The sequence below is a fragment of the Nerophis ophidion genome, linkage group LG01 (assembly GCF_033978795.1).
Source record: "Nerophis ophidion isolate RoL-2023_Sa linkage group LG01, RoL_Noph_v1.0, whole genome shotgun sequence".
Taxonomy (NCBI): Eukaryota; Metazoa; Chordata; class Actinopteri; order Syngnathiformes; family Syngnathidae; genus Nerophis; species Nerophis ophidion.
The window spans coordinates 84916616-84943763 of record NC_084611.1 but is presented as its reverse complement, the minus strand read 5'-3'; the positions used below and the strand labels follow the sequence as shown (position 1 = coordinate 84943763).

The window sequence follows — 27148 nt, the reverse complement described above, 5'->3', positions numbered from 1 at the left end:
ATATATATATACACACAGTATATATATGTAAATATATATATATATGTAAATATATATATATATATATATATATATATATATATATACATATATATATTTACATATATATACTCTGTGTGTATATATATATATATGTATATATATACATATATATATTTACATATATATACTCTGTGTGTGTGTGTATATATATATATATATGTAAATATATATATATATATATATATATATATATATGTAGGTGTGGGAAAAATCACAAGATATATATATATAGTACTCTTGTGATTTTTTCCACACCTACATATTGCGCTCTACCACAGTATCGAGCACTATTCTCTGGATAATCCAATCAAGATATAGATGTATATATATATATATATATATATATATCATACCAAAACTTAAATTGTTGAATACTTGTTTTGATTCCCAGATACCCGCAATAGGTATGATACATGTTCACATGTAAAATGTACCCATTCCTACAAAAAAAAAAAATATGTCACTGGCGTTGAAGGACAGGTGTCTGACCAGGGCAAAAGGCCCAGAGCGACGTCCCGGGTACGGAAACTTCGAGCATACGAGCGCGAGGCACGAGTGTTAAATATTAAAAGCTACACAATGAAGACACATTGGCCAAAACCCACTTCCCTCCTCCCCGTAAACACACTCAAAGATGCCTGGCAAAGTCGGCGTCCCACGGCGGCTGTGGCGGAGCACAGCAGCAAGAACCTGCATGTTTAATTCACAAGCCACCATCTCCACATCCTGGTCTCCTTATGCTACACACTGTGACCCCCCCCCCAACCCCCCCCCCATATACCCCAACCCGCACATGATGGGGGAAGGCAAAGCCCTCAACATGTCTTATTTCCCCGAGCGACCCGGCTGTAATGGAAGTACAACATTCCCGACTAATCCTGCTCCTCTCCTGGGCTTCAAACGGGGCCTTCCGCCACGTCAGCTCTGTGTTCGCTCAACACGTCTGCCTGCCTTCTCACCAACGACAGTCAAGCTACACGGAACCCTGACTGTTTTCTTACCTCATCCAGAGACGCTTTTTTTTGCCTAAGTTTCTTCTTTCATTTACCAATCTCCTGCTTTTTTTATTTGGTCCTATCGTAACTTCCTAAGAGCCTCACTGTTCCTCGGAATCTAAAACATGGAATTGATGAAATGATTTCTCCACACAATTGACAAGATCTTCTCGACAAGAAGCTGCCCCGCCTGTCCTTATGGAACGTTTGCTGCCGGGTATAAAAATGGACTCGCCTGGCGATTCTTTCCCTTGAGGAAATTGAAGATGTGTATCTATTCGGAACTGCAATAACAGGTCCTCTGATGATTGGATTAAGCCTCGCTCGGGTCTGTCGACAAATTCGGGAGACGACGGCAGCCGTTCAAGGAGCCCAAGGGCTGCGGGCACTCAGACTTTGGCGGTTTTCTGAACTGAATCGCAGAACTCGATAACATCTCGGAGAAGCTTCCTGCTTCGCAAGGCAACATTGTGTTTAATTTGAGAGCCTGAACGGACAAACATAGAGAAGACAATCATATTGGAAATAGAGGTTTGAACATTTAATCCGTAATATTACTGCCTAAATTGTCAGGCTTTCTCCTGACAGTTTGTCTATGTTTTAGTTTTTTTCTCTGTGTTCAGTATATCCTGTCTAGTGCTCTTATTTTGTCAGCTTCCCGTCTTGTTCCCTGAGTGCTGTGTTCCTCCTCAGCTGCGGCTGATTGGCACCTGGCCACACCCGTTGCCAATCAGCCCGCTCCTATTTGTACCTGCTTTGTCTTGTGTCAGGGTTGCTGGATCATTGTATTGTATTGTCGTTGCCACATGTCACTCTTGTCGTGCTACCTGTCGTGTCGTTTTGTTACAGCTACTACCTGTCGTGCTACATTTTGTCCTGGTCGTCGTAGCGGTAAGCTGTTTTCTGTTAGATTAGCTATTTCCAGTATTTCTGTTTGTTTTCCACTAGCTTCCATGCTAAAGTTCCTTTTTGTTTTTCTAGCTCTCAGTGCTAGCTCCCTTAGTTTGTTATTCCACCCACGTGCGTGCTTTCTGTTTGTTCTTGTTCTATTTATATTAAATCATGTCTTCATATCCAATGCCTGCCTCCATCTCTGCATCTTGGGGCTCGACAACAAATAACTGTAACATAAATAAAGGCTTCTGGTATTCTCTACTTTACATGTTGTACAAGTTAATGGTATTTATTAGAGGTGGGAGTCTTTGGGCACCTCACAATTTAAATACGATTATGATTCAGGAACTACAATTCAATAAAAAAATGCTTATTTAAGCATCTATAACAAGGGTCACCAATCTTTTTGAAACCAAGAGCTACTTCTTGGGTACTGATTAATCCGAAGGGCTACCAGTTTGAAACACACTTAAATAAATTGCCAGACATAGCCAATTTGCTCAATTTACCTTTAATAAATATATATATATATATATATATATAAAAAAATTGGGTATTTTCTGTCATTCTGTCGTACATTTTTTTTCCTTTTACGGAAGGTTTTTTGTAGAGAATAAATAATGAAAAAAAACACTTAATTGAACGGTTTAAAAGAGGAGAAAACAGGAAAAAAATGAAAATTTAATTTTGAAACAGTTTATATCAATTTTGACTCTTTAAAATTCAAAATTCAACTGGAAAAAAAGAAGAGAAAAACTAGCTAATTCGAATCGTTTTAAAAAATTAAAAAAATTATTTATGGAACATCATTAGTAATTTTTCCTGATTGATATTAATTTAAAAATGTTGATGACATGTTTTAAATAAGTTAAAATCCAGTCTGCTCTTTGTTAGAATATATAACAAATTGAACCAAGCTATATTTCTAACAAAGACAAATCATTATTTCTTCTAGATTTTCCAGAATAAAAATTTTAAAATAAATTCAAAAGACTTAGAAATAAGATTTAAATTAGATTCTACACATTTTCTAGATAATTTTTTTGAATTTTAATCATACATTTGAATAAATATTTCACAAATATTCTTCGTCGAAAAAACAGAAGCTAAAATGAAGAATTAAATTAAAATGTATTTATTATTCTTTACAATAAAAAAAAATACTTGAACATTTACTTAAATTGTCAGGAAAGACAAGGAAGGAATTGAAAAGGTAAAAAGGTATATGTGTTTAAAAATCCTAAAATAATTTTTAAGGTTGTTTTTTTTCTCTAAAATTGTCTTTCTGAAACTTATAAGAAGCAAAGTAAAAAAATAAATGAATTTATTTAAACAAGTGAAGACCAAGTCTTTAAAATATGTTCTTGGATTTTCAAATTCTATTTGAGTTTTGTCTCTCTTAGAATTAAAAATGTCGAGCAAAGCAAGAACAGCTTGCTAGTAAATAAATAAAATTTGAAAAATAGAGGCAGCTTTAAAATATTTTCTTGGATTTTCAAATTCTATTTGAGTTTTGTCTCTCTTAGAATTAAAAATGTCGATCAAAGCAAGACCAGCTTGCTAGTAAATAAATACAATTAAAAAAAAATAGAGGCAGCTCACTGGTAAGTGCTGCTATTTGAGCTATTTTTAGAACAGGCCAGCGGGCGACTCATCTGGTCCTTACGGGCGCCCTGGTGCCCGCGGGCACCGCGTTGGTGACCCCTGATCTATAATGTATATATATTGATGTAGTTTTACATTTATTTTCGTTTCCCTATATAAGCATTTATCACTTGCAACTAGGGATGTCCGATAATGTCTTTTTTGCCGATATACGATATTGTCCAACTCTTAATTACCGATTCCAATATCAACCGATACCGTTTTTTACCATGAATTTATTAACGTGGAGCCCGACTTAAACAAGTTGAAAAACTTATCCGGGTGTTACCATTTAGTGGTCAGTTGTACGGAATATGTACTGAACTCTGCAATCTACTAATAAAAGTTTCAATCAATCAATCAAAAACCGATATATACAGTCGTGGAATTAACACATTATTGTGCCTAATTTTATTTATACTCAAAATACAGCCCTTCTTCCAGCAAACATCAGGTTCTGATGCCAGACAAAATGACAAGTGAAGCCTTTACTTGAAAATGGCAGTCAAGTTTGCGTTTTTCCTAGTAGCTAAATTCCGTCCTAACACCAAGCGCTTCACACTTGCACCGCCCACATGCACGTATATCTATTATTTTACAGCCTGCTAAATTTCCACCCCCCCCCCCCCCTCCCCCCGTCTGTCTGCATGTTCTTGGCGCCATCGCCCTTCCTTCTGCCTCTCCATCTCAGACATGACGGGCGGAATACTGAGCGCCTCCTGCAGCTCCGGCCCGGCGGCCCCAAGGCAGTTTGCAGGACCGCGCTCCATTCTGACATCAACGCCGCATTGCAATAGAGCACCAAATTGTTTTTGTTTTTTTTATGGAACACATCTGATGTGATAGCGGTCCACTGGGGGGTTTCCAACGGCGTCCGCTGCGGGATTGTATGAGCCTCACCGTGAGATTCATCTGGAGATAAGACTGTTGGAGTATTAAAGGATAATTGCTTATCGACGCTCCTCAAATGAGATGTTTTGCGGTCTTACACGTGTCAGTGGTGCATCCACGCAGAGCCTATATAACATGGGTGTCAAACTCTGGCCCGCGGGCCAAATTTGGCCCGCCATGTGATTTAATTTGGCCCTTGAGGCAATATCAAATTGACATTAGAGCCGGTGTTACACCGCATTCACCGATTTCCCGGGATACTCTCGAATTTCAGTGCCCCTCCCGAAGATCTCCCGGTGCAACCATTCTCCCGAATTCCACCCGGACAACAATATTGGGGGTTTGCCTTAAAGGCACTGCCTTTAGCGTCCCCTACAACCTGTCATCAAGTCTGTTTTTCCTCCTCACAAACAGCGTGCCGGCCCAGTCACGTAATATATGTGGCTTCTACACCCATGGAAGTAAATGCAAGGCATACTTGATCAACTGCATACAGGTCACACTGAGGGTGGCCACATAAACGACTTTAACACTGTTACAAATATGCGCCACACTGTAAACCCACGCCAAACAAGAATGACCAAACATTTCGGGAGAACATCCGCAAATATCCCGAACAAATATCCAGAATCCCTTGCAGCACTAACTCTTCCGGACCGCTACAATATACACCCCCTCCCCGCTATCAACAAACCCTGCCCCCCTGACCCCACCCACCTGAGTCCAACATTAACTGAGCAGTAAAAAAGGCCTGAATGTTTGATTTATTCATTATTTTATTTTCAAATGTATTAGCCTCTGGAAAAAGTTAATGTTAATATTTACCTCAGAAAGCTGAAAATAAAAAAGAGGCATTCAATTTTTATTTACATTTGATTTGATATGCCATTGATATTTTTTAATTATTATTATTATTTCAAACTCAATTTTGCATGTCACTATAAAGTTACATAAGCCTTGCTTGTTCAATATTCAATGAAAAACTTGTTTGGGTCCCTACTAAAATACTAATTTGTTCAACCTCGGCCCGCGGCTTTGTTCAGTTTTAAATTTTGGCCCACTCTGTATTTGAGTTTGACACCCTTGCTATATAAGATCAGTATGTGAACATTTGTAAAAATTTTGCTCTTGCATGAATTCTTCATTTAAATTGCATTTTGACCTTTTTTCGGACTATAGGGCGCATATAAGTTGGACCTTTAAATTTACACCCAAAAAATATTGTTCCATATATTAGCCGCACCGGACTATTTTCAGAATCAGAATCAGAAATACTTTATTAGTCCCCAAAGGGAAATTAAAATTTTCAGCACAATACCATTCAAGATCAGACAAACATTACGGGGAGATAAAACAGGATCGCTGACAGGTGTGCCAACTTCCGGCACCCCTCACCACCTTGAGAAAATAATGTTGAATATTCAATAACATGGCAAATTCTTGCATCCAGCACACCTTACAACAGTGGTAATAAAAGATGCAACCTATGCTTAAAAGAGAAACTGTTTATTATATATCATCCAGACCTGTCATCCCTCAACAAGCGCAGTGAAATCATTTCAACATGCCGCCACAGACGGAAACACCTCCTAGGTAACACATGAGCCAATCACCACTCTGTGCCCTATATAAACCATTGTATGTGAATGCTTCCATTAAAATCTCCTGATGATTGAGGGAACCCCTCATGAAACAGTTCTGTAGAGATGTAGTCTTGTGATTTTTTTCCCACACCTACATATATATATATATATATATATATATATATATATATATATATATATATATATATATATATATATATATATATAAACATTTTTTGCTCTTTTAATGGAAGAAAACGAAACAACATCATCTGGTACAATCCGCCATTCAGCAAAGACGTCTCAACCAACATCGACCGCAAGTTCCTCACTCTGATCGACAAACACTTCCCCAAAGGCAACACCCTAAGAAAAATATTCAACAAGAACAACATTAAATTGAGCTACAGCTGTATGAACAACATGCAACAAATCATTTCAAACCACAACAAAGCAATTGCAAAAGGACTGCCTACCCCCAGACTAAACGACTCTGAAACCAATAATGAATGTAACTGTCGCAAGAAACCTGATTGCCCTCTCAACGGAAGGTGCTTACAGACATCAGTCGTTTACCAAGCAAAGGTGACACGCAAGGACATTAACACATCCGACACGTACGCAGGATTAACCGAAGGAGCGTTCAAAACCAGATGGAATAATCACAACGCCTCCTTTAGAAACCAGACTTTGCGGAATTCTACAGAACTCAGCAAACACATTTGGAACCTAAAAGACAATAATGTTGAATATTCAATAACATGGAAAATTCTTGCATCCAGCACACCTTACAACAGTGGTAATAAAAGATGCAACCTATGCTTAAAAGAGAAACTGTTTATTATATATCAACCAGACCTGTCATCCCTCAACAAGCGCAGTGAAATCATTTCAACATGCCGCCACAGACGGAAACACCTCCTAGGTAACACATGAGCCAATCACCACGCCCCTACGCCTGCCTGTACCCACCCACTCTGTGCCCTATATAAACCATTGTATGTGAATGCTTCCATTAAAATCTCCTGATGATTGAGGGAACTCCTCATGAAACAGTTCTGTAGAGATGAAGTAGTCTTGTGATTTTTCCCACACCTACATATATATATATATATATATATAGGATATGTTTTTTTCAAGGCTGATACAGATTAGCTGTAGTCAAGGAGGCCAATATTTACAGCAGATAATAATTTGCAGTAAAATTAAGCTAGACATGAATAGCATACGTCAATAAACAAGTGAACAAGGTTTTAAGTCCATTTTCTAGGAAACGTGGGACCCATTGCGGCAAAATGTTTTATGTGACGCTAATCTGGCAGCAAAAAGCATCAGGGGACTTCCCAAACACTTTTATTAAAAGTGTCGAAGAAGAGCATCAACATTTGCAAAATATGGGATTTTTTTCTACATCACAATAACTTGCAAGCTCATCAATTTTATAGCAGTTTGTGGATTTAATACATTCCGCCGCAGCGCAGCTTTGCAGAAAGCAGCACTCCTCATTTCTTCCTAAAAAAGGTTATTGCACCTTTGCAATTACTCCTAATTTCAGCGGCAGGTGTCCTGACAAAGACCAGAAGGAGGGCTCGCATTACACCAGTTTTAAAATCTCTGCATTGTGTGTCTCATGATCAAATTTTGAGCTCGTTCTTTTGGTTTTAAAAATGTTTTTAACGGTATTGGACCTTCTCGTCTTTCAGATTTGCTTTTACCTTACCAACCGGCACTCATCTCTTAATTATTCCAAAAAGTTAGGACACAAAGTCAATGGTATCTTTCCACCATTCTGGTCCCCGTCTAAGGAACACCTCAGTTCATGTTTTTAAGAGCAGGCTTAAAACACATTTTTTATTTGACTTTTGCCTAATATTCATTACGGTTTAGCTCGGTTGGTAGAGCGGCCGTGCCAGCAACTTGAGGGTTGCAGGTTCGATTCCCGCTTCCGCCATCCTAGTCATTGCCGTTGTGTCCTTGGGCAAGACACTTTACCCACCTGCTCCCAGTGCCACCAACACTGCTTTGAATGTAACTTAGATATTGGGTTTCCACTATGTAAAGCACTTTGAGTCACTAGAGAAAAGCGCTATATAAATATAATTCACTTCACTTTATCGAAGTAATTCACACTTTACTCTTCATCTTATTAGTTACGCAATATTTTATTTATTTATATATTTACTTTAGTCCTACTTATGGATCCGTCACGTCTGTAAATCTGGTTTTATGTTTGGTCATGTTTTGTTTTCTGGACTCTTGTTCCGTTTTTTCACTTCCTGGTTTGTTTTGTTACCATGACAACTCATTGCTTTTCACCCTGCCCCCCTAGTCACGCCCGTGCCCTCAGTCCCGCACCTGTTCCTAATTATCACAGCCACTATTTAAGTCATTTTCTTTCTGTCCATCTGTCTGGGAACATTAACTTTTTCATGGTAATCTGCGACCTTTGCTGCTCATTGCTCCATGCCATTGATCCCCTGCCACGCACCTTGCTGTTTATGCCTCCCGTTTTTTGTCACAGTAAGTTTTTTGTTTGTATTTATGCCTTTGATGGTTTCTTTTGTTTGTTTGTAGATAGTATTGCTATTGTGCTGTTTTCGTTCTAAATTTAATCTAGATTATCCGCCATCCAGCGCGCTTTTTGTTTTGCCTTTATCATTGTATTTTGAGTATAGATCATTAAAACTATGTACCTGAATTCTCGCCTGGCTCGTCCTGTAATCCCTCTGCGTCGAAGGAGCACACACAATCCAAGTCCAAGCCTGACAGGATCTTACTATTTTAAATCAGGTGTTATCGGCCGTGCTTTGGGGGCGCTTTTGTGCCAGGGTCCTGATGGCCATGGTCTGATGACCTCCTGGTCCAGATGGCTCCTGTGATAGTGTTTATTCACATGGCTCCTCTGTACTCAACCACCTACTGAGATGCTACCTCAGTAGAAGCATTTAGGCCCCCCTTAAAACTCATCTGTATACTCTAGCCTTTAAATAGACCTCCTTTTTAGACCAGTTGATCTGCCGCTTCTTTTCTTTCTCCTATGTCCCCCCCTCCCTTGTGGAGGGGGTCCGGTCCGATGACCATGGATAAAGTACTGGCTGTCCAGAGTCGAGACCCAGGATGGACCGCTCGCCTGTATCGATTGGGGACATCTCTACGCTGCTGATCCGCCTCCGCTTGAGATGGTTTCCTGTGGACGGGACTCTCGCTGCTGTCTCGGATCCGCTTTGGACTGAACTCTCGCGGCTGTGTTGGAGCCACTATGGATTGAACTTTCACAGTGTCATGTTAGACCCGCTCGACATCCATTGCTTTCGGTCCACTAGAGGGGGGGGGGGGGTTGCCCACATCTGAGGTCCTCTCCAAGGTTTCTCATAGTCAGCATTGTCACTGGCGTCCCACTGGATGTGAATTCTCCCTGCCCACTGGGTGTGAGTTTTCCTTGCCCTTTTGTGGGTTCTTCCGAGGATGTTGTAGTCGTAATGATTTGTGCAGTCCTTTGAGACATTTGTGATTTGGGGCTATATAAATAAACATTGATTGATTGAACCATGCATTCATCTGTTCATATAAGTGCATATGTGTGTGTGTGTGTGTGTGTGTGTGTGTTCAGTATGTGTGTGTGTGTGTGTGTGTGTGTGTGCAATAATGGTGGATCTGGGTCATGGGGGTATTATTTTTTAAGTTTTTAAAGCACTTTGCATTGCTTTTTTTTGTGTATGAAAAGCGCTTTATAAATAAAGTTTGATTGATTGATTGATTACTACTAACCTACTCTCTACCTACCACTTTATATTTTCTTTTTTAAAAACAACATTTTGGTATCATATGTGTATATATTGTATCTGCTGATGCATTTCTTTTGTATTGTATATAAATATGTATGTAAGTATATATATATATAACAATAAAATATCGGCTAGTACCGAAAAAAAGCCTAAAATTGGCGCCGATAATCGACATTGAAACCAATGCTTTTAGGAAAAATGACGCAGGTTTGATTCCACTAGTGAATAAGGCATTACGGATTAAAGCGTGGCATCCACGAAGCAATATTTCTGCAAAGATTTACTGCCTCGTCGTGGGCGATCGTCCGCAAAATCTCCCCAGAGGTCTCAAGGTTGTCAAGTATGATTTAGTGAAGTGAAGTGAATTATATTTATATAGCGCTTTTCTCTAGTGACTCAAAGCACTTTACATAGTGAAACCCAATATCTAAGTTACATTTAAACCAGTGTGGGTGGCACTGGGAGCAGGTGGGTAAAGTGTCTTGCCCAAGGACACAACGGCACTGGCTAGGATGGCGGAAGCGGGAATCGAACCTTGAACCCCTAAAGTTGCTGGCACGGCCACTCTACCAGCCGACCTATGCCGCGGAAAATTCCCATTTAGGACCGGGAACTAGCGAGGACGACGCCCCGTTTCTTCACGAACGTTATGAGGTATATATGAACATTCTAGCAGTCGGCATCCTGGTGACAGCAGACCTTGTACAGTAAATTAAGTTTTATTATGTTTGTTGGCGCGGGAAGTGTCGCGTGAGGCCTCTTAGATACAGGAAATGACTTGGGGGGGGGGGGGAAATGCCACGTCAGCATCGATGCTCCAGGGCGCCGGGGGTGGGACATAATATATTCGTTTTCCCCGCCGTTATTTACCGGGTGTTGCGTTTGAAGCCGGTGACCCTGAGGTTGCAACCGCGGCGACCTTCAAGCCAAGTGGGCCGGCGCTTTTTTTCATTTGCGGTCTCACACGCCGCAGAGATGTGACGCCAACTCCCCCCGACAGGTTTGAAAAGTTCCTGAGTCGACAGCGTTTGTTTCAAAGCTCCCGTGAGTCTCGTCTGTCAGTCAAGCGGCGAGTGAGGACGTCTGGACGGCTGCGACATGCGGCACGGCCAAGGACAAAAATGTCATATCTGAGAACCCATAAAGCAGGGGTCGGGAACCTTTTTTGGGTGAGAGAGCCATGAAAGCCAAATATTTTAAAATGTATTTCCGTGAGAGCCATATAGTATTTTTTAACACTGAATACAACTAAATGTGTGCATTTTTTAAGTAAGACCAACATTTTTAGAGTATAATAAGTCTCTTATGAATGAGGGAAAAAAGTAAATTTTAGTTTTTGGTCCGGCCCTCACTGACTTGGGACCATTGCAAAATGATGTGCGTCCCAAAGTCACCAGCCTTGGCGTCACTATAGACAGCGATTTTAAACTAGACAAACAAGTCAATGGCGTTTTAAAATCGTGTTTTTATCACCTTCGTCTTTTAGTAAAGGTTAAACCGTTTTTATCTTTTAACCTTTTTGAACAAGTCGTGCATGCTTTTATTTCAAGTGGCCTGGACTACTGCAATGCACTTGATGCTGGCATTAGCCAAAAAGCTCTCTCCCGGTTGCAGTTAGTCCAGAACGCGGCAGCACGACTTTTAACAGGGGCCAGGAAACGCCAGCATATAACCCCAATTCTTCAGAGTTTGCACTGGCTCCCTGTTCATTTTAGAATTGATTTTAAAACATTGCTGTTTGTTTTTAAATCTTTACATGGACTGGCACCTCAATATATCTCGGACCTCATCCAAATTTACATCCCTGCGCGCGCTCTGAGGTCCGAGAGCCAGTTCCAGCTCGTGGTGCCCAAGACCAGACTTAAGACCAGGGGAGACAGGGCCTTCTCTGTGGTCGGCCCTAAGCTCTGGAACACTCTGCCCCTCCATGTTCAAACTGCTTCCACAGTGGACTCTTTTAAGTCTCGTCTTAAGACCCACTTTTATTCTTTGGCTTTTAACACTATGTGAGTTGTGTGGTCCTCTGTCCTCTGTTGTCCTCTGTGTTTTCAATACACTTTTATTTTTATTTTACTGTTTTAATTGATTTTACCCTTTAAAATAGTTTTTAATCATATTTGTTTTTCCATCCATCCCATCCATTTTCTACCGCTTATTCCCTTTCGGGGTCGCGGGGGGCGCTGGCGCCTATCTCAGCTACAATCGGGCGGAAGGCAGGGTACACCCTGGACAATTCGCCACCTCATCGCAGGGCCAACACAGATAGACAGACAACATTCACACTCAAATTTTATTGGTTTTATTTTTATTCATTTTTTGTTTTATTCAGTCATTGGTGGAGCATAATATTGTTTTTAACATGGCTGTGCAGCACTTTGGAAACGTTATTGTTGTTCAAATGTGCTATATAAATAGAGTGGATTGGATTGGATTGGATTATTCTTTTAAATAACATTGTTACTCTAAAGTTAACCAATAATAAATATAATACTTCTTACCATTAATGCGACATCTTGGACAGGTGCGATAGAAAAAGGATGGTTGGATTAAAATGTATGAGAATGTTTTATAATTTGAACTTTATTTTTAACACTGTGATTATCAGCGGAATTATTCATTACTTATCGTGTTAAGCAATGTTAGCTAAGATTTATCCGAGAGCCAGATGCAGTCATCGAAAGAGCCACATCTGGCTCTAGAGTCATAGGTTCCCTACCCCGGCCATAAAGGGTAACTGTGCTTTTTGGGGGGATTTTTTTTCTATCGTTCACAACCATTATGAAAGCCATAAATAAAAGTAAATAAAGGAAGTTTCTCTATTCCGCCCATTTAATCCAAAAAATGATAAACATCCAAAAAGCGCCAACATTACTCCATTTACATTTGCTGATTTGAATATTAACCAAGTATTAGTGATATTTTTATTATAAGCGCTAACACAGACAAACTCTTTAGACTGTCTGCGGGCTATAGAGCCTTTTCCGTTCGGGCTCCAGTACTCTGGAATGCCCTCCCGGTAACAGTTCGAGATGCTACCTCAGTAGAAGTATTTAAGTCTCACCTTAAAACTCATTTGTATACTCTAGCCTTTAAATAGACCTCCTTTTTAGACCAGTTGATCTGCCGCTTCTTTTCTTTTTACTCCTATGTCCCCCCCCTCCCTTGTGGAGGGGGTCCGGTCCGAGTACCATGGATGAAGTACTGGCTGTCCAGAGTCCAGACCCAGGATGGACCGCTCGCCTGTGTATCGGTTGGGGACATCTCTACGCTGCTGATCCACCTCCGCTTGGGATGGTTTCCTGTGGACGGGACTCTCGCTGCTGTCTTGGATCCGCTTTGAACTGAACTCTCGCGGCTGTGTTGGAGCCACTATGGATTGAACTTTCACAGTATCATGTTAGACCCGCTCGACATCCATTGCTTTCGGTCCCCTAGAGGGGGAGGGTTGCCCACATCTGAGGTCCTCTCCAAGGTTTCTCATAGTCAGCATTGACACTGGTGTCCCACTGGATGTGAATTCTCCCTGCCCACTGGGTGTGAGTTTTCCTTGCCCTTTTGTGGGTTCTTCCGAGGATGTCGTAGTCGTAATGGTTCGTACAGTCCTTTGAGACATTTGTGATTTAGGGCTATATAAATAAACATTGATTGATTGATTGATTGATACTGTGTTTTTATGTTTACGGTTTCCTCACTTCCTTGCTCCCTGGAAGTTTATTCTAGTTTGCAAAGTGTGCCTCTCACCTGGACAGAAGACGTCTGAGTAGGTATTCCGACAAGTTGGTACACTTTGACAGCCGTTTAGTGCATACTTGACAACCCTCCCGGATTTTCCAGGAGACTCCCGAAATTCAGCACCTCTTCCGAAAACCTACCGGGACAAATTTTCTCTCGAAATTCTGGCGGAGCTGAGTGACGTGTCAACAGCCTGTTTTCACGTCCGCTTTCCCACAATATAAACAGCGAGCCTGACCAATGACATTATAACTGTAGAAGGATCGAGGGCGAGTTCTTTTATTCTTATGTGGGTTTATTGTTAGGCAGTTTCATTAAAGTCCTCCCAGCGCGGTAACAACACACAACAACAGCAGTCATGTTTTCGTCTACCGTAAAGCAGTTCGTCTGCCGTAAAAAGCAATGTTGTGACACTCTTAAACAGGACAATACTGCCATCTACTGTAGATGCATATGTGACAATAACATCTACGGCTTTTAGAGAGTGCCCCCGCCCCCAGTTCCCCTTTAAGTTGGGAAAATAAATACAATTTGTAAAAAATAAAATGCAATAGACATAAAGATTATAGACACAATTACAGTAAAAATTAGGACAAGATACAAAGGTAAGTAAAAAAAATGTTTATTACCATACCTGGTGTGTGTACGCTTGAACTACTAGTGTTCAGAAAAAGGAACCTGAAATTGAATCCAAATGAAAATTACTAAAATAAAGAATCAATAAAATGTAAAAAAAAAAAAATATATATATATATATATATATATATATATATATATATATATGTGTGTGTATAAATGTATATATATATGTATGTGTAATACAACTCTAACATTTGACAACCAACCAATTAAACAAGGCGACTCGGTAAAGAATCTGGGTATTATCTTCGACCCAACTCTCTCCTTTGAGTCACACATTAAAAGCGTTACTAAAACGGCTTTCTTTCATCTCCGTAATATTGCTAAAATTCGCTCCATTTTGTCCACTAAAGACGCTGAGATCATTATCCATGCGTTTGTTACGCCTCGTCTCGAATACTGTAACGTATTATTTTCGGGTCTCCCCATGTCTAGCATTAAAAGACTACAGTTGGTACAAAATGCGGCTGCTAGACTTTTGACAAGAACAAGAAAGTTTGATCACATTACGCCTGTACTGGCTCACCTGCACTGGCTTCCTGTGCACTTAAGATGTGACTTTAAGGTTTTACTACTTACGTATAAAATACTACACGGTCTAGCTCCATCCTATCTTGCCGATTGTATTGTACCATATGTCCCGGCAAGAAATCTGCGTTCAAAGGACTCTGGCTTATTAGTGATTCCCAAAGCCCAAAAAAAGTCTGCGGGCTATAGAGCTTTTTCCGTTAGGGCTCCAGTACTCTGGAATGCCCTCCCAGTAACAGTTCGAGATGCCACCTCAGTAGAAGCATTTAAGTCTCACCTTAAAACTCATCTGTATACTCTAGCCTTTAAATAGACTCCCTTTTTAGACCAGTTGATCTGCCGCTTCTTTTCTTTTTCTCCTATGTCCCACTCTCCCTTGTGGAGGGGGTCCGGTCCGATCCGGTGGCCATATACTGCTTGCCTGTGTATCGGCTGGGGACATCTCTGCGCTGCTGATCCGTCTCCGCTTGGGATGGTTTCTTGCTGGCTACGCTGTGAACGGGACTCTCGCTGCTGTGTTCGATCCGCTTTGGACTGGACTCTCGCGACTGTGTTGGATCCATTATGGATTGAACTTTCACAGTATCATGTTAGACCCGCTCGACATCCATTGCTTTCGTCCTCTCCAAGGTTCTCATAGTCATCATTGGGTGTGAGTTTTCCTTGCCCTTATGTGGGCCTACCGAGGATGTTGTAGTGGTTTGTGCAGCCCTTTGAGACACTAGTGATTTAGGGCTGTATAAGTAAACATTGATTGATTGATTGATATTACACATATATACATATACATTGTAAACACATATACAAATACATATATATATACACATACATATATTCATATATGTATGGATACATATACAGATGTATACAGTTTTTTTTAATATGTAATAAAAAAAAATACAGAATTATTCTAATCCAAATTCTCACTTTTTATTTTAAATCTAACTCTGACTCATTTCGTAGTCCAGTTGCCAGCAGGCACAGAGCGGGGAATTGCCGACGCTAATTCTGCATGTGCATAAAAAAAAGCAGCTCAAAACCTGAGAACCGGTTCTCCTCGGTGACTTAAAACAGACGTTCAAAAGAACCGGTTCATTCACAAATGTCACATCTCTAGTTCCGTCCAAATGTGCCCGGACAGCAGTTCAAAAGAACCGATTCGCTCACAAACGTCACATATCCAGTTCCATCCAAATGTGCCCCTCGTGTACGAAAAGCCCACGATCTGTCTGCTGCATGCAACCGTTTTCAAGGCTGTTTAAAAGACTAATTTGCAGTAGAGTGACTTTATCGACCACCATTGTCAGTTTCTAATAAGCTTGCTCGGGCTGCGGCTGAGATTGACGGGATAACCTTTCCGAGTGAAACAATCCATAAAACACGAGCGGTTAAAGAAAGATTCATGGTTCAGGCGACAACAAGCACGTGTTGCTGAGCCGGCATACGCGGGAGTCACTCACCTTGTCGGCCATAATCATAGAGGAGCCTCCGTGCACCCCCAGGACGGGAAGCTGGGTTTGAACGGACAGGAAGTCCAGGATCTGAGCAATGGCCTCCTGGTCGGTGCCATCAGCGAACACGATGCCGTGGAGGCGAGAGCGAGACAGGAGCTCGCACACCTTGAGACACGGCGGACCAAAGAGCTGAAGAACCCGTGCGGTCCATCTGAAAGTGCTCGGGCGGGAGCTCACCTGCGTGATGACAGACTTGGGGTCGGTCTGGTTCATCCTCAGAGGGACCACGGAGACGTCCAGGGCGTCGTCCGCCCGCCGAGGTGGCCGCAGATCCTGGTCGGGAACCGGCCGCGTCTGGCCCATGACCACGCCCACGCTGAGACTGGGAGGCTTCTGGGAGGACGCCGGCACCGCCATGTGGGAGAGTAGTAGCAACATCCAGCCCACTGCACCCATGATACCCTGAAAAGACAAAACACATCGGCCCTGGTTGGCATTGACGACGTTTGGTCCAATGAAGCCCAAGTCTAGTTCTCGGAAAGACCAACAAAACTTGAAGGGTTTTTAGCGTGAAGTCACCTGAGGATTTGAGAAAATGCATTTATGTAAGTTTAGATTGGGGTCATACTTGCCAACCTTGAGACCTCCGATTTCCAATTATGAGAATGGAAATCAAAATGAGATAAAAAGTCATAATTACTCAGTATAAAGTCAAAATGATGACGCAAAAAGTCCTAATTGGATAAAATGAATGTCAAAATTAATTGACAAAAAATCATAATTATTGGATTAAATGTCGAAATCATGGGATGAAAAGTCATAAATATGTGATGAAAAAACGAAATAATGAGATAATTGAGATAAAAAGTCATAATTGGTTAAAACTGACAAATTTAGGAGAGAAGGAAGTCGAAATTATGAGTCATAATTATTGGATAAAATGTCAAAATTATGAAACAAAAAGTCAAAATTATTGGATGAAATGTCAAAATTAGGAGATATAAAGTCTTAATTATTGGACAAAATGTAAATATGAGATATAAAGTCAAATAGGAGGTTAAAAAAGGAAATTATGAGCTCAAAAGTCATAATTATTGGATTAAATGTCGAAATAATGGGATAACAAATCATAAATATGAGATTAAAACTCATAATTGGACACAATGTCGATATTAGGAGAGAAGGAAGTCAAAATTAGGAGACAAAAGTCATAATTATTGGATTAAATGTCGAAATAATGGGATAAAAAGTCATAGATATGAGATTTAAACTCATAATTGGACACAATGTCGATATTAGGAGAGAAGGAAGTCGAAATTAGGTGACAAAAGTCATAATTATTAGATAAAATGTCAAAATTATGAGACGATAAGTCAAAATTATTGGATAAAATGTCAAAATTAGGAGATAAATGTCATAATTATTGGACAAAAATTAAATATGAGATGAAAAAACGAAATTATGGGATTAAAAGTCATAATTGGACACAATGTCGAAATTAGGAGAGAAGGAAGTTGAAAATAGGAGACAAAAGCCATAATTATTGGATAAAATGTCAAAATCATGATATGAAAAGTCATAATTGGGATTGAAAAAATTAAATTATGAGCAAAGAAGGTTGAATTTTTGAAATGAAAAAATCATAATTATGAGAATGGAAATCGAAATGTTGAGATAAAAAGTCATAATTACTCAGTATAAAGTCAAAATTATGAAACAAAAAGTCCTAATTTTTAAAAGGGTTTTTAGCGTGAAGTCACCTGAGGATTTAAGAAAATGCATTTATGTAAATTTAGATTGGGGTCATACTTGCCAACATTGAGACCTCCGATTTCCAATTATGAGAATGGAAATCAAAATGAGATAAGAAGTCATAATTACTCAGTATAAAGTCAAAATGATGACGCAAAAAGTCCTAATTGGATAAAATGAATGTCAAAATTAATTGACAAAAAGTCATAATTATTGGATTAAATGTCGAAATCATGGGATGAAAAGTCATAAATATGAGATGAAAAAACAAAATAATGAGATAATTAAGATAAAAAGTCATAATTGTTTAAAATGACAAATTTAGGAGAGAAGGAAGTCAAAATTATGAGTCATAATTATTGGATAAAATGTCAAAATTATAAAACAAAAAGTCAAATTATTGGATGAAATGTCAAAATTAGGAGATATAAAGTCTTAATTATTGGACAAAATGTAAATATGAGATATAAAGTCAAATATGAGTTTAAAAAAGGAAATTATGAGCTCAAAAGTCATAATTATTGGATTAAATGTCGAAATAATGGGATAACAAATCATAAATATGAGATTAAAACTCATAATTGGACACAATGTCGATATTAGGAGAGAAGGAAGTCAAAATTAGGACACAAAAGTCATAATTATTGGATTAAATGTCAAAATAATGGGATAAAAAGTCATAAATATGAGATTTAAACTCATAATTGGACACAATGTCGATATTAGGAGAGAAGGAAGTCGAAATTAGGAGACAAAAGTCATAATTATTGGATAAAATGTCAAAATTAAGAGACAAATGTCATAATTATTGGACAAAAATTAAATATGAGATGAAAAAACGAAATTATGGGATTAAAAGTCATAATTGGACACAATGTCGAAATTAGGAGAGAAGGAAGTTGAAAATAGGAGAGAAAAGTCATAATTATTGGATAAAATGTCAAAATCATGATATGAAAAGTCATAATTGGGATTGAAAAAATGAAATTATGAGCAAAGAAGGTTGAATTTTTGAAATGAAAAAATCATAATTATGAGAATGGAAATCGAAATGTTGAGATAAAAAGTCATAATTACTCAGTATAAAGTCAAAATTATGAAACAAAAAGTCCTAATTTTTAAAAGGGTTTTTAGCGTGAAGTCGCCTGAGGATTTGAGAAAATGCATTTATGTAAGTTTAGATTGGGGTCATACTTGCCAACCTTGAGACCTCCGATTTCGGGTGGTGGGGAGCCACGCCCCCTCCAGCTCCGCCTGAATTTCGTGAGTCTCCCGGAAAATCCGGGAGGGTTGGCAAGTATGATTTGGGTACGACGTTTGTAACATGTACAGTTGTGGTCAAATGTTTACATACACTTGTAAAGAACATAACGTCATGGCTGTCTTGAGTTTCCAAAAATTTCTACAACTCTTATATTTTTGTGATAGAGTGATTGGAGCACAGACTTGTTGGTCACAAAAAACATTCATGAAGTTTGGTTCTTTCATGAATTTATTATGGGTTTTCTTCCAGGTCTTATCTTTGTCTATGTGATGTCAGATGAAACAAAAATACCCAGTAATATGTTTGGAGGAAAAAAGGTGAGGCCTTTAATCCCAGGAACACCATACCTACCGTCAAGCATGGTGGTGGTAGCATAATGCTCTGGGCCTGTTTTGCTGCCAATGGAACTGGTGCTTTTCAGAGAGTAAACGGGACAATGAAATAGGAGGATTACCTCTAAATTCTTCAGGACAACAGTCCGGATGTTGGGTCTTGGGCACAGTCAGGTGTTGTAACAGGACAATGAACCCAAACACATGTCAAAAGTGGTAAAGAATGGCTAAATCAGGCTAGAATTAAGGTTTTAACACTAAAATGTTGATTTCTATTCACTGTTTTAATTGGTTTTACCCTTTAAAATCGTCTTTAATCATATTTATTAGGGACCGAATGTCCCTTTGGGACAGAGGGCCCTAATGAATTTCTAGCGTTTTATTCTTTCTTTCTTTCTTTATTATTATTCCGCAGATTTGAGCTGTAATTTGACCCCCTTAACGTGCTTCAAAAGTCACCAAATTTGACACACACATCAGGACTGGCGAATATTGCGATTTAATCAAAAAACCTAACCCCGAAACTAAAAATTGCGCTCTAGGAAGAAAACACAGACAAAACTGCCTGTAACTTCCGGTACCGGGCCGCAGTAGAATTTATTATAATTTTTTTTCTCCTTTTTTTTAATTAAATCAACATAAAAAAACACAAGATACACTTACAATTAGTGCACCAACCCCCAAAAAAACTCCCTTTTTCATGACAAAGAAAAAAAATAAAATTGTGTTTTTTTCATGCTATGTCCATGCTATTATTTTCATGCCAAAGGCCATGCTGCTATTGTCAAGCCACAGTAAGTGTTTTTTGTTTTATGTCCAAAGTTTAGTCTTAGTGCTAGTTTTGGTTTCCTTCGTCAAGTTGTGCTTTCGCATTGTGCGCCTTTTTGTTTGTACCTTTTTTTAGTGAAAATTAAATCGTGTTTTTACCTGAACGCCTTGTTTTGAGTAGTCTGTCTGCCTTCCTGGGAGTACGACCCCGCAGCAAGCTGCGACCCCCCCCACACCCCCATCCTGACAGAATGACGCCAGGCCGACCAACAGAAAAAGACAGGCTTAAATAACAGTGACATGATTAGACATGTGCGTGTGTCCAAATGAGCAACAGGTGAAACCAATGGGTAACCATGGAAACAAAACAAGGGAGTGGAAAAAACAGGAACTTAAAGAGTCCAAAAACCAAACACAAACATGATCAGACATGACAGATACTTGCTTTCAAGATATTTTATCGTTATCATTTGCAAGTATGGCATTAAGTTGCCAGTAGAGTCCAAAATGTTAGATAAAGTTAGTGTTTTTTTGTTTTTTGTTGCACCGTAAAAAGTGTAAATACTGTAAGTATAGTACTAATTGCGCACCAGCTGTTTGATTGTAACGTACATCTTAGTTATAGTTTTCATTGACAAATTTGGAGGTGTTGAAAAGGCCATGTAAAATGGCTAATGCTAACCAGAAGCCAATGTATATTAGCGCCAAGCTAGCGTATTTTTGCTTGCTTAACTCATGTTGGAGCATTGTTGGAGTCAATTTCATTGTTGGCATTGAAAATTGCAACATTACTTCGAAGTAGTTTGTCCGTCAAAAATTTTAGATAAAGTTAGTGGTGGTTTTTTTGTTGCACCGTAAAAAGTGTAAATACTGTAAGTATTGTACTAATTGCGCACCAGCTGTTTGATTATAACGTACATCTTAGTTATAGTTTTCATTGACAAATTTGGAGGTGTTGAAAAGGCCATGTAAAATGGCTAATGCTAACCAGAAGCCAATGTATATTAGCGCCAAGCTAGCGTATTTTTGCTTGCTTAACTCATGTTGGAGCATTTTTGGAGTCAATTTCATTGTTGGCATTGAAAATTGCAACGTTACTTCGAGGTAGTTTGTCGGTCCAAAATTTTAGATAAAGTTAGTGGTGTTTTTTTTGTTGCACCGTAAAAAGTTTAAATACTGTAAGTATTGTACTAATTGCGCACCAGCTGTTTGATTGTAACGTACATCTTAGTTATAGTTTTCATTGACAAATTTGGAGGTATTGAAAAGGCCATGTAAAATGGCTAATGCTAACCAGAAGCCAATCTATATTAGCGCCAAGCTAGCGTATTTTTGCTTGCTTAACTCATGTTGGAGCGTTTTTGGAGTCAATTCCATTGTTGGCATTGAAAATTGCAACATTACTTCGAGGTAGTTTGTCGGTCCAAAATTTTGGATAAAGTTAGTGGTGTTTTTTTGTTGCACCGTTAAAAGTTTAAATACTGTAAGTATTGTACTAATTGCGCACCAGCTGTTTGATTGTAACGTACATTTTAGTTACAGTTTTCATTGACAAATTTGGAGGTGTTGAAAACGCCATGTAAAATGGCTAATGCTAACCAGAAGCCAATGTATATTAGCGCCAAGCTAACATATTTTTGCTTGCTTAACTCATGTTGGAGCCTTTTTGGAGTCAATTTCATTGTTGGCATTGAAAATTGCAACATTACTTCGAGGTAGTTTGTCGGTCCAAAATTTTAGATAAAGTTAGTGGTGTTTTTTTGTTGCACCGTAAAAAGTGTAAATACTGTAAGTATTGTACTAATTGCGCACCAGCTGTTTGATTGTAACGTACATCTTATAGTTTTCATTGACAAATTTGGAGGTGTTGAAAACGCCATGTAAAATGGCTAATGCTAACCAGAAGCCAATGTATATTAGCGCCAAGCTAGCGTATTTTTGCTTGCTTAACTCATGTTGGAGCATTTTCAGAGTCAATTTCATTGTTGGCATTGAAAATTGCAACATTACTTTGAGGTAGTTTGTCGGTCCAAAATTTTAGATAAAGTTAGTGGTGTTTTTTTGTTGCACCGTAAAAAGTGTAAATACTGTAAGTATTGTACTAATTGCGCACCAGCTGTTTGATTGTAACGTACATCTTATAGTTTTCATTGACAAATTTGGAGGTATTGAAAAGGCCATGTAAAATGGCTAATGCTAACCAGAAGCCAATGTATATTAGCGCCAAGCTAGCGTATTTTTGTTTGCTTAACTCATGTTGGAGCGTTTTTGGAGTCAATTTCATTGTTGGCATTGAAAATTGCAACATTACTTCGAGGTAGTTTGTCGGTCCAAAATTTTGGATAAAGTTAGTGATGTTTTTTTGTTGCACCGTAAAAAGTGTAAATACTGTAAGTATTGTACTAATTGCGCACCAGCTGTTTGATTGTAACGTACATCTTATAGTTTTCATTGACAAATTTGGAAGTGTTGAAAACGCCATGTAAAATGGCTAATGCTAACCAGAAGCCAATGTATATTAGCGGCAAGCTAGCGTATTTTTGCTTGCTTAACTCATGTTGGGAGCATTTTTGGAGTCAATTTCATTGTTGGCATTGAAAATTGCAACATTACTTCGAGGTAGTTTGTCGGTCCAAAATTTTAGATAAAGTTAGAGGTGTTTTTTTGTTGCACCGTAAAAGTGTAAATACTGTAAGTATTGTACTAATTGTGCACCAGCTGTTTGATTGTAACGTACATCTTAGTTATAGTTTTCATTGACAAATTTGGAGGTGTTGAAAACGCCATGTAAAACGGCTAATGCTAACCAGAAGCCAATGTGTATTAGCGCCAAGCTAGCGTATTTTTGCTTGCTTAACTCATGTTGGAGCGTTTTCGGAGTCAATTTCATTGTTGGCATTGAAAATTGCAACATTACTTCGAGGTAGTTTGTCGGTCCAAAATTTTAGATAAAGTTAGTGTTTTTTTTGTTGCACTGTAAAAAGTGTAAATACTGTAAGTATTGTACTAATTGCGCACCAGCTGTTTGATTGTAACGTACATCTTATAGTTTTCATTGACAAATTTGGAGGTGTTGAAAACGCCATGTAAAATGGCTAATGCTAACCAGAAGCCAATGTATATTAGCGCCAAGCTAGCATATTTTTTGCTTGCTTAACTCAGGTTGGAGCATTTTCGGAGTCAATTTCATTGTTGGCATTGAAAATTGCAACATTACTTCGAGGTAATTTGTCGGTCCAAAATTTTAGATAAAGTTAGTGGTGTTTTTTTTGTTGCACCGTAAAAAGTGTAAATACTTTAAGTATTGTACTAATTGCGCACCAGCTGTTTGATTGTAACGTACATCTTATAGTTTTCATTGACAAATTTGGAGGTGTTGAAAACACCATGTAAAATGGCTAATGCTAACCAGAAGCCAATGTATATTAGCGCCAAGCTAGCGTATTGTTGCTTGCCTAACTCATGTTGGAGCATTTTTGGAGTCAATTTCATTGTTGGCATTGAAAATTGCAACATTACTTCGAGGTAGTTTGTCGGTCCAAAATTTTTGATAAAGTTAGTGGTGTTTTTTTGTTGCACCGTAAAAAGTGTAAATACTGTAAGTATTGTACTAATTGCACACCAGCTGTTTGATTGTAAAGTAAATCTTATAGTTTTCATTGACAAATTTGGAGGTGTTGAAAACGCCATGTAAAATGGCTAATGCTAACCAGAAGACAATGTATATTAGCACCAAGCTAGCGTATTTTTGCTTGCTTAACTCATGTTGGAGCATTTTCGGAGTCAATTTCATTGTTGGCATTGAAAATTGCAACATTACTTCAAGGTAATTTGTCTGTCCAAAATTTTAGATAAAGTTAGTGGTGTTTTTTTGTTGCACCGTAAAAAGTGTAAATACTGTAAGTATTGTACTAATTGCGCACCAGCTGTTTGATTGTAACGTACATCTTATAGTTTTCGTTGACAAATTTGGAGGTGTTGAAAACGCCATGTAAAGTGGCTAATGCTAACCAGAAGCCATTGTATATTAGCGCCAAGCTAGCGTATTTTTGCTTGCTTAACTCATGTTGGAGCATTTTCGGAGTCAATTTCATTGTTGGCATTGAAAATTGCAACATTACTTCGAGGTAGTTTGTCGGTCCAAAATTTTAGATAAAGTTAGTGGTGTTTTTTTGTTGCACCGTAAAAAGTGTAAATACTGTAAGTATTGTACTAATTGCGCACCAGCTGTTTGATTGTAACGTACATCTTATAGTTTTCGTTGACAAATTTGGAGGTGTTGAAAATGCCATGTAAAGTGGCTAATGCTAACCAGAAGCCAATGTATATTAGCGCCAAGCTAGCGTATTTTTGCTTGCTTAACTCATGTTGGAGCATTTTTGGAGTCAATTTCATTGTTGGCATTGAAAATTGCAACATTACTTCGAGGTAGTTTGTCGGTCCAAAATTTTTGATAAAGTTAGTGGTGTTTTTTGTTGCAACCGTAAAAAGTGTAAAGACTGTAAGTATTGTACTAATTGCGCACCAGCTGTTTGATTGTAACGTACATCTTTTAGTTTTCATTGACAAATTTGGAGGTGTTGAAAACGCCATGCTAGCTTATTTTTGCTTGCTTAACTCATGTTGGAGCATTTTCGTAGTCAATTTCATTGTTGGCATTGAAAATTGCAACATTACTTCGAGGTAGTTTGTCGGTCCAAAATTTTGGATAAAGTTAGTGGTGTTTTTTTGTTGCACCGTAAAAAGTGTAAATACTGTAAGTATTGTACTATTGCACACCAGCTGTTTGATTGTAAAGTAAATCTTATAGTTTTCATTGACAAATTTGGAGGTGTTGAAAACGCCATGTAAAATGGCTAATGCTAACCAGAAGACAATGTATATTAGCACCAAGCTAGCGTATTTTTGCTTGCTTAACTCATGTTGGAGCATTTTCGGAGTCAATTTCATTGTTGGCATTGAAAATTGCAACATTACTTCAAGGTAATTTGTCCGTCCAAAATTTTAGATAAAGTTAGTGGTGTTTTTTTGTTGCACCGTAAAAAGTGTAAATACTGTAAGTATTGTACTAATTGCGCACCAGCTGTTTGATTGTAACGTACATCTTATAGTTTTCGTTGACAAATTTGGAGGTGTTGAAAACGCCATGTAAAGTGGCTAATGCTAACCAGAAGCCATTGTATATTAGCGCCAAGCTAGCGTATTTTTGCTTGCTTAACTCATGTTGGAGCATTTTCGGAGTCAATTTCATTGTTGGCATTGAAAATTGCAACATTACTTCGAGGTAGTTTGTCGGTCCAAAATTTTAGATAAAGTTAGTGGTGTTTTTTTGTTGCACCGTAAAAAGTGTAAATACTGTAAGTATTGTACTAATTGCGCACCAGCTGTTTGATTGTAACGTACATCTTATAGTTTTCGTTGACAAATTTGGAGGTGTTGAAAATGCCATGTAAAGTGGCTAATGCTAACCAGAAGCCATTGTATATTAGCGCCAAGCTAGCGTATTTTTGCTTGCTTAACTCATGTTGGAGCATTTTTGGAGTCAATTTCATTGTTGGCATTGAAAATTGCAACATTACTTCGAGGTAGTTTGTCGGTCCAACATTTTTGATAAAGTTAGTGGTGTTTTTTGTTGCACCGTAAAAAGTGTAAAGACTGTAAGTATTGTACTAATTGCGCACCAGCTGTTTGATTGTAACGTACATCTTTAGTTTTCATTGACAAATTTGGAGGTGTTGAAAACGCCATGCTAGCTTATTTTTGCTTGCTTAACTCATGTTGGAGCATTTTCGTAGTCAATTTCATTGTTGGCATTGAAAATTGCAACATTACTTCGAGGTAGTTTGTCGGTCCAAAATTTTGGATAAAGTTAGTGGTGGTTTTTTGTTGCACCGTAAAAAGTGTAAATACTGTAAGTATTGTACTAATTGCACACCAGCTGTTTGATTGTAAAGTAAATCTTATAGTTTTCATTGACAAATTTGGAGGTGTTGAAAACGCCATGTAAAATGGCTAATGCTAACCAGAAGACAATGTATATTAGCACCAAGCTAGCGTATTTTTGCTTGCTTAACTCATGTTGGAGCATTTTCGGAGTCAATTTCATTGTTGGCATTGAAAATTGCAACATTACTTCAAGGTAATTTGTCCGTCCAAAATTTTAGATAAAGTTAGTGGTGTTTTTTTGTTGCACCGTAAAAAGTGTAAATACTGTAAGTATTGTACTAATTGCGCACCAGCTGTTTGATTGTAACGTACATCTTATAGTTTTCGTTGACAAATTTGGAGGTGTTGAAAACGCCATGTAAAGTGGCTAATGCTAACCAGAAGCCATTGTATATTAGCGCCAAGCTAGCGTATTTTTGCTTGCTTAACTCATGTTGGAGCATTTTCGGAGTCAATTTCATTGTTGGCATTGAAAATTGCAACATTACTTCGAGGTAGTTTGTCGGTCCAAAATTTTAGATAAAGTTAGTGGTGTTTTTTTGTTGCACCGTAAAAAGTGTAAATACTGTAAGTATTGTACTAATTGCGCACCAGCTGTTTGATTGTAACGTACATCTTATAGTTTTCGTTGACAAATTTGGAGGTGTTGAAATGCCATGTAAAGTGGCTAATGCTAACCAGAAGCCATTGTATATTAGCGCCAAGCTAGCGTATTTTTGCTTGCTTAACTCATGTTGGAGCATTTTTGGAGTCAATTTCATTGTTGGCATTGAAAATTGCAACATTACTTCGAGGTAGTTTGTCGGTCTAAATTTTTGATAAAGTTAGTGGTGTTTTTTGTTGCACCGTAAAAAGTGTAAAGACTGTAAGTATTGTACTAATTGCGCACCAGCTGTTTG

At 38.5% G+C, this 27148-nt stretch overlaps 1 protein-coding gene across 1 annotated transcript in view; it reads right to left on the bottom strand.

Annotated features, from left to right (window-relative positions):
• LOC133560990 (glutamate receptor ionotropic, NMDA 2A-like) overlaps positions 1–27148 on the bottom strand; it is a 317949-nt gene that overhangs the window by 188552 nt on the left and 102249 nt on the right. Inside the window, exons 3-4 of the mRNA XM_061914137.1 lie at positions 16425–16649; positions 16194–16352 (exon numbers count right to left, since the gene is read on the bottom strand). Of these exons, the coding sequence (XP_061770121.1) occupies positions 16194–16352; positions 16425–16649 (384 nt within the window). The remainder of the gene's footprint in view (positions 1–16193; positions 16353–16424; positions 16650–27148) is intronic.